Raw genomic sequence first — 12,686 nt, 5'->3', positions numbered from 1 at the left:
CTGTGAATGGTGCAATGGGAGTTACAAACAGATTGTTACTTCCTTGAGGTCAGTTCTGAACACAATCTGGGTTCAGTTTGCATTGTTCTCAAAGCGGACGTATTGCAGGGAAAATCATAAGCACCGAGTCCTGATATGTGTAGATAATTATTAATGTGGTCTACGCACAAAAAAAGGAAAGTGTGACGTGACGGGCGCAACAGACTCGCTATTTTCACTCTATTTACCACAAGGAAGAGGCGGCTGGTGAATACAGCTCATATTTCATACCAGGAAAAGGTGCCACAATAAGGAGGACTTGAGTACAGCAACTTCTTGCAACAGGAACAAGCTGGCACACAGAGGGATAAAGGGTGGGCAGACAAAAGATGTCATAAAACTTAATAACCTGTTGGATACTAGAAGCAGCAGGGACCGGCGTAGGAGGGAATCTGGCAGACAGATGTACCTGGGAGATACAAAGGGAGGGTCAGGAGGAAAAGCTGCCCTGCAGCTCTGGATGCTGACGGATGGAATGGCTTGGATAGGGAGGCAGCTGAGGGCCAGGTGCTGGGCACAAGACACACTGCCAGGGAACCAGGGAAAGTCTTCCCCTGTGCTGGGGTGCAAACTGTGAAGCTGTTTTACCTTCCTGTATGCTGTAAAATAACAGAGGCTTGAGAAAAAGGTGCTTTCTTGGGTAACACACCTGTCAGACACCCATCACACCGACTGTTAATAAAAGGGGAAAATGACCTTGTGTTTGATGTGATAATACACAATGTTTGCTGCACGGCTCCATCATCACACACCGCCTCTCAAAAGGCAGAAGGAGCAGGAGCCAACCTCCAACTTTGGCTCTGCCAACCTGCAGCCCTCTCTCCCCTCCACGGGGCACAACCGCACCGCGCTCAGGAGCGCGGCAGCTCCGCACAGCGCAGCGCGCAGGGACGGGGTTAACTCGCACCTCGGGGCTCCCCTGGCTCTGTCACCACATTCCTGCTCCTCGCCCGCCGGCGCACGGGAAGCGCGGCCGCCGCGGGGCGCGCCCGGGATGAGGCGGCGGCGGCGGCCCGGCCTGTCCGGGCGGGCCCGGCGTGTCCCCGCCCGCGGCGCCGCGCGGGCATAGGGGGCGCTGTTAGCGCGGCGACGCAGCGGCGGAGCGCCCCGCCGGGACCGCGGGGACGGGGATGGGGACGGGGATGGGGACGGGAACAAACGGCTGGGACCGCGGGCCGCGTCCCCTCAGGGCCGGCGCGCGCCGTGGGGTGTGGAGGGGGCAAAGGGGGCCGCGAGACACAGCCCCGCTCGCGCCTTTGCGCGGGCGCGCGCGGCCCCGTGCGCGAGCGGCCCCTTGCGCGCGCGCGCCGCCCGCCCCGCTCTGCCGCCCAATGACCGTCCCGGCCGGAGGGAGCGCAGGTCCCGCTGCGCCGGCGGCGTGAGGGGAAGGGGATGGCGGTGCTTGTGTCCCCCCTCCCGCGGCTGCGGAACCTGCACTAAAATACACCCCTCCAGCTCCGCACCGCCCAGTCCCGGCAGTGGCACACGCGTACAGATACACGCGCGTACAGATAAACACACACGCACACGGATACCCTCAGCCCCGCACAGGATGCGCCCCCCCCCCCGCCCTTCCCAGCCCAGACACGGCCCCGCTAGTGAGGTGTAGGTCAGGGGAAGGTGGGCTGAGGCGATGTGGGCGGGAGAACCGTGCGGGGAGCCGGGAGGTGAGCCAGCAGCGCCGCTGCCGGTTCGGAGGGAGCTGAGGGGGAGCCGGGACGCGGGGCGGGGACGCCGAGGTGGGCGCGGGGGGATGGCGGGGGGCGCGGGCAGGGTCGCGGCGCGCCGGCGCTTCAGGCGGTGAGAAAAGTTGAGGCGGCTTTCGGGGGCGGGGGCGAGCTGGCGGGGCTCGTGTTTGATCAACTTCGCGCTTAGGTGCTTTGTTTTTAACTCGCCTTTATCCTCGGTGCACTTCTTTTATAACTACTCCTATCCTTTCCTTTCTTTTAACAAGGGGGGGAGGGAATCTCCCACGAAAGTTTTCCCTTCACGGAAGGCGGGACTGAAACAATACCCCGACGCTTTGTTCAAATATAAAACCTCCAGCGCTTGCTTTCCCTTTTCTTTTTTTTTTTTTTTCGGTTGGGTTTTATTGCCGCCGCTGCCGCTGTTGTGATCGCGCTTTCCCCCTTGTGTTTACAGCGCCTGTGAGGGAGAGACGCTCGGAGGAAGGACCGGGATCCTTGGGCTGCATCAGCGCGGAGAGCAGGAGCCCGGCTCAGCAGAGCTGGGAGGATTTCACCTTGTTGCTGTTTGTTTCGGGAGATTTTCGCTCCCCCCACCCCGGACACTGTCCAGCTGAGGGTTTGCTTCCTTACTGCGTCCACAACCGGCCAGAGAAAGAGCGCTTTCTCTGTTAGAGGTGATTTTTGTCGTGGTCTCCCTGCAAGGAAGGGATTGGCACCAGCCTTCGAGGAGGGAGACAGGATCAACTGAGGTTTTCCCTACCTCCGGCTGAACGTGAGGAGTTCAAGTGACACCGGCACCGGTCTGTGGCTGACTGACTGCACAGCGAGCTGGAATCACAGCCGGAGCTGCTCGATTTACCTGCTCGAGGACCCTTCAAACCCTTCTATTGACGGTAGAGATTTGTATTCCAAGGAAAATCGGATTAATATAAACTATGCAGAGCTTTGCGGGGATATCGGGAGACTACTCTGTCTGCATGGCTAATCTTGAAATTGTCTGAAATAAATCCTTAGCGCAAGGAATAACGAGATACTTTCAATTAGTTGTTTTTTTTTCCTTGTCGCTCCCCGCGAGAATTTAACACTTCCATCGGAGGGTTTTTACAGGAGAATGGGACACATGCTGGAGAACTCACCACGCTCCACAAAAATGACGGGGGTAACAGTTTCCATCACTGTTGCGGTATAAAAGGTTCTCTTTGGATTGTCTGCTGGTGGCTGCTAAGATGGATCAGTTTCTCCCTGTTCCTGTTTGCGATGTGCTGAAAGATCCGGATTTACTGAAATACTGACGTCCAATGAACTTACTCCCTCTCTGCTGAAAGCATCGGATGTGACAGTGCAGAGAAACATGTGTTTCACATTTCTGACTGGTTGTTTTGGTGCAATCAATACCTCCACAAGAAACATTGACTTAGGTGGCGACTGTCATAGCGGGAGGCACACGGAGCGCTGCTCCCGGCTTGCAGGCGGAGCGAGCACAAATCAAAGAGCCCGCCGATCCTGGCGACTGGGGGCTTCGCTTCCCCCCAAAGCGCGGGGCACAGGCTCCCGACCCTCCTCAGAGAGCCCGGCCCGCGAGTGCGGAATGAGCGGTGACCAAAGCCCTGCCAGGAGTGGCAGCCAGTCGGATCGGATGGGCACCAGTGAGGCAATACCGGGTGAAAGAAAGGTGGATCGCGAAATTATTGCCCGAAGGAATAGCAGGCGAGGCGGAATGATGATAAAGTTAAACTTCTGTTTCATCTTCTGTCGGGGATGGTGGGCGTTTCTGTTGCTTCAGCTCCACATGTTGCAAGCACTGGCACAAGGTAGGGCTAGAGACATTTTTGTTTATAGAAATGCTGCATCTGCTTTCTGAGAGCAAGGGAATCTTGCTCGGGTACATAGAAACCCTTTTACTTTTATCCTTATCAGAGATAAACTGCAGAATTCGCACTGAGCTGATTCATGTAGGAATGGTCGTTTCTTACACACAATCGTTTCTTTATGGAGCAGGGATTTGCAAACTGTACCTTCATGTTCCTCTCCCTTTCTAGTCCTATCCTTATCCTATCCCAACCTCCCACGGAGAATCACAGCCCTGCTTTTTAAATGTACTTAAATGCATCCGTGCTGTTCTTTCAGGCAGCAAAAGAGTTAACTGCTGGTTTTGTGTGTGTGTGTCTCTGTGTCTGTGTGTGTGTGTGTTTAAAACCACTGTGCTCTGAGATAAGTTATTAGGAGAAGGGGAGTCATAAATCCTCCGACTAGAACTAAACCAGGCATGTAAAAGGAATTCTTTAAACATATGAGCACTATTCTATGTGAGCCTCGGTCTCAGCATTGTTCATTTCTTTTGGATTGCCAAGTAACATTTACCCGAGACAAAAACTGCAATTGATTCGTATCTGAGCATTTCCACATCAGAGATCCTTGCAGTCAAATGAGTCACTTGTAAACGAAGGGTCAGAGTCGACCAATAGACTTTAAATACCAAGTGTCAGTCACTTTGCATGTAAATTCCCTGCTCAAAAAATTGCCAAATGTAGCCTAATTCTTAATAATCCTTTGACAGAGTAAACAATAAATGGCAGGCAGAAGCATTACAGTTGGCTGCGCCAAATAACACGCTGAACAAACGCAGCTTTCACTTTCTTTGCTGGGTTGAGTTTTATTGCTGTGTGCATTGTCTGGCTGAAGTGGGGTGTGCTGGACAATGCAGAACTGTATCATGTGGGACCAGGAGTTAGTTATTAAAGCGGAAGTTAATACTCCATGAAGGGGAATAGTCTTTGTGGTTTAGCTCTTTGTTTTCAAGTATTTCACGGGGAACAACGGTGCATTCAGTTGTAATAAGTGGATGGGGCTCATGTGTTGAGGAAGAGGAGTTGGAAGCCAAGTCTACTGTAGTTTGTCTGCTCTGGGTTTACTGCTGCATCCTCGGAAAGTTTGGAGCCGCAGGATACAGAAGAGATTTAATCCAGTGTTTTATATGGACTCCACCCTCATAAACCTTTCTCAGTGCTTCGTTTATGCTGTCACTGCTATTCCCAAATTACTTCTGCTGAGGCCTGCAAGCCCTAACAGGGTATTGTTATCCTGAAACAAGCCATACCTGACATAATTATCTCTGCAAATTAAAATTCCCGTCACTTTTTGCTTTTTTTTCTTTTGGTAGTTGTTGTTGATAGGTGCCAATATGATGCTTCATGTTGGCAGATAAATGCTGATGATTCTTGCTGCTTACATTAAAAAGAATAAAAAAAAAATCATAAAAGGTAGTTTTAGGTGCCAGGGATTCAGGAATCACTTTAGGTGCTAGTTTTTCTATGATTAGTAGTAAACTAGCCACCTTACTGGATTAAAAGTGAATTGAAAGTTTTGTTTAGCACATAGTAGAGCATAATTTTTCAATCGCTTATTTCAGATTACTCAGCATTTGCAGTAGTGTCAATTTCAGCTACTGTATATCTCAAGGAGTTATGTAGTGTATATAAACTATCCCCAAAAAAAGTCCTTACACCAAGTTAGTTTTAGGTAACTAAGAGTATTTAAGGCAAGGAGAGGAAGGGAAGAGAATAAGATATATTATTTATGAAAAATATTGGGGCAGATAAAGCTATGAAGTATAGAAGACATGAAACAATGAAAGATAAAACAATTATGTAATACAGAAACAAAATACATTGTAATTTTTATATAATGCTGAAGATTACAGTTAGTCCTCTTAAGAATTATTTGACACATAAACCAGTGTGGAGGTCTTGATCTAGAGGGCTTTTATTGGAATTTCACAAAATTTGTATTAATTTATAACTTACAGTTCTTTTTGCCCTCTGAATTCTAATGGATCCTAAGACATTCATCATTTTTATGCAAAAATTTACTTTAGAGAGAAGATGACAATATAAAAGTCCTTCATGAAAATGGAAATTCTACAGCCACAGAAGTTTCTAATGGAATGATGTGGTCATATGCATGAGAGAATTACATGACTTCAATCTTTTTATAAGATAAAAAAATGAACATTCTAAATATATGGGCCGTGGCTCTTCTGAATGAATCATAATACAATGCTATAACCAGCTAATGTTTCCATAATAACTATTCCAGCATTAAAGACATAAGAAGTATTTCAGGCATACTGAAATGCAGGTTCTTCATTCCTAGGAAACAGATCAGGTAAAGTTGTTGAGATCAAGTATCTTATACTTCAAGGTGAACAGAAGAAATGAGTTTCAGCTGCAACAGGTTGGTTGAGTATTCTCTAAACTTGAATGATCATCCATGTGAAAGCTGATCTCATGGTGAACTGTAGACAAAACCACTTGTAAATTCATTTTGTGCTTAGGTCTTCAGCTGTTGTGTCTTCTGATAGTTACGTTATATATTTCAATATAAAATTTATCTGCTTTCTTTTTCCTTTTTAAAGTGCATTCGATGAGTCTAAAATATCCATTGGGTTGTTGTCCTGAGTAATAAAGGATCCTCTTCAACACCTTAGTGTTGTTGTGCATGGTGGGAGTGACTTTCAGGGTACAGAAGACAAAGGCTGTGGCCTGTCCCAGGCTGGGAATGAAGCTCCCACTCCAGGGCTCTTCACAGGGCCCCCTCACACTGGGGATGTGTCTGCACTGGCCCATCTCAGAAAAATTAACCTGTAAGAGTCCCCAAACTGTTGCACATTCCTTTGTTTACTCAGCTCTCTCTGCCTGCTGGCCTCTGCCACCAGCCCTCTTTTCATGGCATTTTTATTAAATGATGTACGAGATGCTAGTTAGCCTCAAGTCATCGTGTGTCATCAAATAGTGATGAGATGCTAATTGATAATCACTATAATTATCAAATTAGACTTTGTGAGGTGGTGGTAGGAGTGAATCATTTGGCCCTAGTGGCTGTCTACTGCACTTGGAGGAACATCCTCCTGCAGAGTCTGGCTCAGGGGTCTGCATGCCTGGGCAGAGTCCTGGGAATACACAGAGCTCCTGCAGCTTTGGAATTTATTCCTTATGTATGAGATTAACAAACACGGATGCCTACTGAGGTACAAAATGTTTACTAAACTACTGGAATATTTGTATGGAAATAGAAAAATTCTGCTTATTTAAAATAGGTTGGAAGTTGCTAGAGGCTACTCTACATGCATCTGAATGGATTTAAGTGCCTTCCCAATGTCTATCTTTTGTTGAGGAATGAAAGAATACTTTGAAAATATATTTCTTTGGATTGATAGCTGTTGTTCAGAAAGGTTTTTAAATAGATAAAAGCAGAGCAAAGCTTTAAGCTTCTCCAGCAGAAGCCTGGTATCTTTAAATATTAAGAATGAGAAGGTTGTCTGATTTTTCTTAGTTTTATGGCAATGGAACCGTAATCTTTTTATGCTACTTAATCAAATCTGTATTCAGAATTCAACAAATACCTGAATGTACATTTAAGGTGATATTGATATGCATTATGCTTTGAAAGAAGCCATGACCCAGTATACAGATGAAAATGTTTCTGGGGCCCAACTTCCTTAATTCAAATATTTGATCTGGTGTATTATAAATATGCTGAGTGTAAGAAGCCTTTTCAAGCAAATTTCAATTTGCATTAGGTGCAGAGATGATAAACAACTTGCATATAGAGTATTTTGTTGTTAGGAGGATGGAGAGATGGTAAAATGTCAGGGCAATACCTACTGGAGAGTGAAAAAGATTATGAATTATATGTAGAAGGAACCATTTCTGATTCCAAAAGACTCTGTTGCTCTTTATTGGAAACGAAAGATTTTTTATTGGGTTTGCCTTTTGTGTTTCTTTTCTTTAGAAGAACATTTTAAGTATGTGCTAGTTTTAAGCAGTTGGCTTTTTTTGTGTATATAATTATAATAATTAAGCAATTGATTTGGAGGAGTAGATGCAGTCAAAATAGAAGTGGGGTGGAGATAGTTGGCATTTTCTGTGGCCAGATCATGCGACTTCTCACTCTCTCTACTGTGGTAACTCTTGGTTTGCTTTATATGTTTATGTTTTGCTGGAAAAGTACCTATTCTTAAGACTTCTTACAGCAAGTTCAAAGAGCTGTGAGCACATAATATTAACATTCCAAGTGCAGAGTTTTAGATGATTCCTTGAGAGTGCAGTGTAATGGTCCTGTTAGAGCTGAAGGGAGACCATAAGTAATGGGTGTTTATTATCATTGTGTTCATGCACTGCCAGGAGATGCTCAGAGCAGGAATGGCCTGGGTATGGAGAGAGGCTGTGGTAGCTCTGCTCTGTGGCTTTCATCTCACTTAAGAAGAGCAGAAGGCAAATCGGTGTCCTTGAAAAGTTGTTCTGGAAGGTTCTGCCATCTCTGTGCACAGTCACGTATTTTGAATAACAAAGGCAAATGCTGTCTAATATTTTAAAGATTGTTTAAACCATAGAAATACTAAAAAACAATCTCAAATCTTTTGAGTTCAGGAAGGGTGTTAAGGCTGTTAAGTGAAGGGACTCGGCTTTTGTAGCTCTGAGAGGGATTTTTTTTATTGTCTTGCTCTTATCACCATACTTGTATAAGTCTGGAACACATTCTTGACTTCAAAGATTTCCATGCATTTATCAACTTTCTGTACAACTTCATCTGAACATCACATTGTGGATGGCCTGGTTATTTGGTCCAGCTGGACCTTTGTGCTGTGATGAATCTGTGGGCTGACTAGAGGCAATTAGATTCCTCATGGAGCAAAATCTTGTTCATGCTGAGTTCATTACAGAAATAGGCCTTTCCTCCTCCCTCTGCATACGTACATACATAGCATGTATTTAAATAGCTTTTAAGGAACAAATTGATGATATGTTGATATTTTCAAGATTGTGTTTTCTTGAAGTTAAAACATCTGAAATAGAACAATTTTCATAAGATTTGTGTAGAGATTATAAAATGCCAGAAGTAAGGTACCTTTGCATCTTTAATACAAATTATTAATGCATGGACATTAAGTTTAAATTGTTACCTATTATTTTTCCTGTCTACACAGTCAGAACTGAGACTGAGTGCTGCCCACTACTCAGTTTTTCAGTATTTTGTCTTTTTGTCAGTGCTTGGCTCCATCTTTCATTTGCTTGAAATCTTTTAAATTCAGCACAAGAAGACTTTTGTGTGAACCAGAAGAAGAACTGTTAGCAGCTATAGCATGGCATTGGATTAGACTACTTACAGTTATTACAGCTGGAGAGCAAGCAATTGGTGAGATTTGGGTTCTATTTCTGACTATCAAGTGAGTCTTTTCTAGTGAATAAAGACTCTTCGCTGCACGTGCCTCAAACATGACCCTTCACCATGCACAGAGCTCAAGTAGAACAAAAATGTAACTTCATGGAAAGGCCTGTTCCCAAAGAACTTGGGGTTTGTGAAGTTACATTTGCCCCTGGAGTAAAGTAAGACCTTACAATTCCTTTAACAGACATGGCCTTTGGAATGTCACAGCCCCAGAAGGTTCAAAGGGCGACATGGCTGAGAAGGGAGGAGCCTTTTATTTTAAGGTGATCCTAACTTCATTGCTTTTAAACATACTTGACTGAGTTTGTAGGATCTGCTCATGGCACAGATTCTTGACTTCTAGATGTGTGTGATACTTGTGTATCATATCTTAAGCATTCGTATTTTGGTTTACAAAGACAGATTTTTTTTTGTTCTGGCTTTGCTACAGAAAATAACAAATTTATTCCTAGAATAGACACTGGTCTGTTGCTAATTGTGTTTTAGCAGTGAAATGCCTCTGAGGTGCAATACAAATGGCATCCTCGCTAAGATTAGAAATTTAGATCTAGGCTTTTTAAGGGGAGTGTTTTTAATGTTCAGCTGTTCAGCTCCCTGTTCTAGCACAGATTTGGGTCACACAGGCATCAGGGACAATGCAAACGAGGTGGCAGGACAGCCTGGCCAGGGCATGACCCTGGCAGCGTTCCCAAGATCAGCTTCAGTTGGGGGGGAATTTTCCAACTCTGACAAAACACAATGCAATGTACATGGCCTGACTTCTTACAAATATGTGGAGACTGCTGCTTCTGGGGAGAAAATAGTGAAGTGAGGTGGTTTAGAAGACTTAACTTTAGTTTTTTTCTCTGAAAGTTCCTTTCAGTGAGTTTCTCTCTCTGTTGGGTGGAGTCTTCCCAACCCGAGTTTATAAGGTAGATGCTAAATTTAAGTAATATGAAAATTCCCCTTTATCCCCTGATATCTCAATTCTGTAGGTTGATGATAGAATAATACTTTTTTCTTAAATAAAAAGAAACTTGCAACTTAAGTTGCAAATTCCACCAGTATAAATTTTGAGTGTTTCTATCTAATGCACAGATTCAGAGGGTTAAAAAGGGGAGGTGTGAACTCCATCAACTCTGATTAAAGAAGTCTTTAACAGCACTTAATGCAGGATGTGGAGCTGGATTGTACAATCTTACGTCACACTATTCAGATAACTTTTGAAGTGTCATTTTTATAAACAATAAAGCATTAGAGCTTTTTATGCAGATAATGTGATTCTTTAATCCTGTTTTTCTCATTTCCGTGCTCTATTGAGGCAGCCTGAAGAGAAAGTTGATTCTGGTAGATAAATCAATGTCCCTTAGGTCTCTTTAAACCACTTTATGGTCTTTTAAGCCCTAAGCCATATATTTTTCCTAATAAACTCCTTGGTCTAACATGTTACCTAAAAAATAATTTGTTGGGTATTGCTCTCTTGGACCAGAAAGTAGAGAATGATGATAACATAGCTTCAGTGTGTGTTGCCAGAAGAGTCCCACATTGATTCCAGGCTGCAATTGAAGTTTGTAACTCGTTATTACACAAAGAACCAGAAGATCTGGTGACATTGCTTTCATCCTCAGGTTCATATTTGTCAAATTTTGTGTATTTATTAGCTGAGAATGTTGTGGCTTTGATATGTGGTTTTGACATTGAGTTCATAGGAAATCAACTCAGTAGCAATGGTACTTTTTAAGAGAAGGTGCTAAGGAAAAAATGGAACTATACTGCAAATATTAAAAATGTTTAGACACTTAGAAAAAATTATTTTGTTAAACTAGTGCTGTTTGCTCACCTAACATTTGTGTTAAGCATAGACTCAGTTCTAACGCTGTCATTGCAGTCTTGTTGGTGAATGAATGTCCCTGTTTCTTATTTCTTATCTGTGAAGAAGTGCAAAGGCCATTTATGACTAAATACTTTGAAGTAACTAAATGGTATATGATTATTGGAAAAGAAATATATGGTGCAGTGCCATACCTGAAGTTCAAGGATAATACATTTATCATAACACAGAACACATTGCTGGAGTATTGAAGTGCGTGGGCGGAGGTGAAGGGAATTCTGCATCAGTATTTCTAAATGTGTGTGCTGATAAGTTTAACTTTAAGTCCTCTTGAATCTGTGCATGTAGAGGTACAACAAACTTTTCTTGTTTCTGACTTTCCTTTCCTTCAGGGTCAAGAGATTCAATAAACCCAGATCCTACCTATCATGTGAATGTAACATTTGCAAATCAGCACCTTTGTGCTTTCTTTCCTGCTGTCCCTGTTGTTGAGGGGAAAGTCATTGGCACTTCTGTTTTATGTTGTGATGCAGAAAAAAACTTTTACAGCAGCTTTGCTGATAGTGCTCTGGCCATACTGCTGTGCCATGGTGAAGGCAGTGCTGTTGTTTGTGTGCACATCCATCTGTGTGTCTCGCCCTTCCCTCTGTTGTCTTTATCCCTTTGTCTCAGGCTGACACAATGTGCTTCTGCTCTCAGATTAGTGCTCCTCCATGCTGTTGTCTACAAGTAATGCTTCTTGCCAGGGACAGGCTGAGGAGGAGGCTTAAACCCTCTGATTCTGCACTTGCAATGTGGAGCAGATCCCACCGTGATCCTCTCCCTGGGCGCAGAGTGCCTTTTCTAGGACACGTGCATTGTGTTAAGCAGGGCTTTTATTGTGCTGGAGGCCTTGTCATCTGGAGAGCAGATGAGCAGGAAGATTGTTTAATGGTAGATTATCCCAGCATTTTTTTAAAACGTTAGATAAGTCTAAGAGGCGAGAGATCAAGAACAGTAGTTCCTGTGTTTCACCTTTTGCTATTTTTATTGCCATGCAGACATTAGATTTGTTTTTGAAGATGGAGTAGCTGAAATTAAAAACTATTTTAATGCCACTGCAAATGCCAGGTTTTAAGATAAATTCTATCAACTAAGTTCCCATTTCTCTCTAGAATTTTTGTTTTTAAAACCATAACTGTTTACATTTAAGATACATCTGAACAACATCAGATGTATCGTAAATGAAGAAAGATATGTGGATTATTGTTAAATTAGTTTCTTGCATTGGCATGTGCAACCATAATCTTCTAAAATGCTGTATTTTAACTAGAAAGAATACTTTCTTTTCATCTTAAACTTCAATTTTAAGGTTATGTTTTGTCTTCTCTCTTGGAACTGCTGTGCAAGGCTCTTACCTCTTAAGAGCTAATGAGAGGTCAGTGTTTTGTTCAGGGGTTTTTTCCTCCTCTTGAAAAGAATACATATTTTATATAGTAACTTCATAAAATTAGTCAGTGGAGAGAAGGTGTTTCCTGTTCACAGAGCCTAGTCATGCTAGTGCTCATTATCCATAGAACAAGGCTAAAATTTCACTTTTAGGTGTTCTGTTTCAGGGAAATTGGAGGTCAATTGACTCTAGCTTAATTCAATTACAAGACAGGCAGTGATGCTATTGTTTAATGAAATCATCAACAGAAAAATTTCAAGTGACTCTCAAGATAAACCTCCCATTCATATAAAACTTTGAAGCAGCAGTGAATAACAAAGCAAGATTTGTATTTTGAAAAGTTTTTTTCAAGCTGTTTATGTAGTACCTAACATCTTCATTTCAAGTTTCTTTATACAAGTGTTGATAGCAATCTTACTCAGATTTAATTAATTATATATGGCTTATTATTAGCATTTAATGGGTCAAATATTTAAGCATATTTTTCTGAATC

The 12,686-nt window shown here is 43.3% G+C and overlaps 1 protein-coding gene across 1 annotated transcript in view; it reads left to right on the top strand.

Annotated features, from left to right (window-relative positions):
* Positions 1-2,799: 2,799 nt before the first annotated feature.
* Positions 2,800-12,686, top strand: part of SDK1 (sidekick cell adhesion molecule 1) — a 389,058-nt gene continuing 379,171 nt past the window's right edge. Inside the window, exon 1 of the mRNA XM_030958488.1 lies at positions 2,800-3,538. Coding sequence (XP_030814348.1) covers positions 3,079-3,538 — 460 coding nt within the window. The 5' untranslated portion in view covers positions 2,800-3,078. The remainder of the gene's footprint in view (positions 3,539-12,686) is intronic.

The sequence above is a fragment of the Camarhynchus parvulus genome, chromosome 14, assembly GCF_901933205.1.
Source record: "Camarhynchus parvulus chromosome 14, STF_HiC, whole genome shotgun sequence".
In the NCBI taxonomy this organism is placed as follows: domain Eukaryota; kingdom Metazoa; phylum Chordata; class Aves; order Passeriformes; family Thraupidae; genus Camarhynchus; species Camarhynchus parvulus.
Note: the sequence above shows the minus strand (reverse complement) of the source record. Positions and strands in the feature narration are given on the sequence as shown.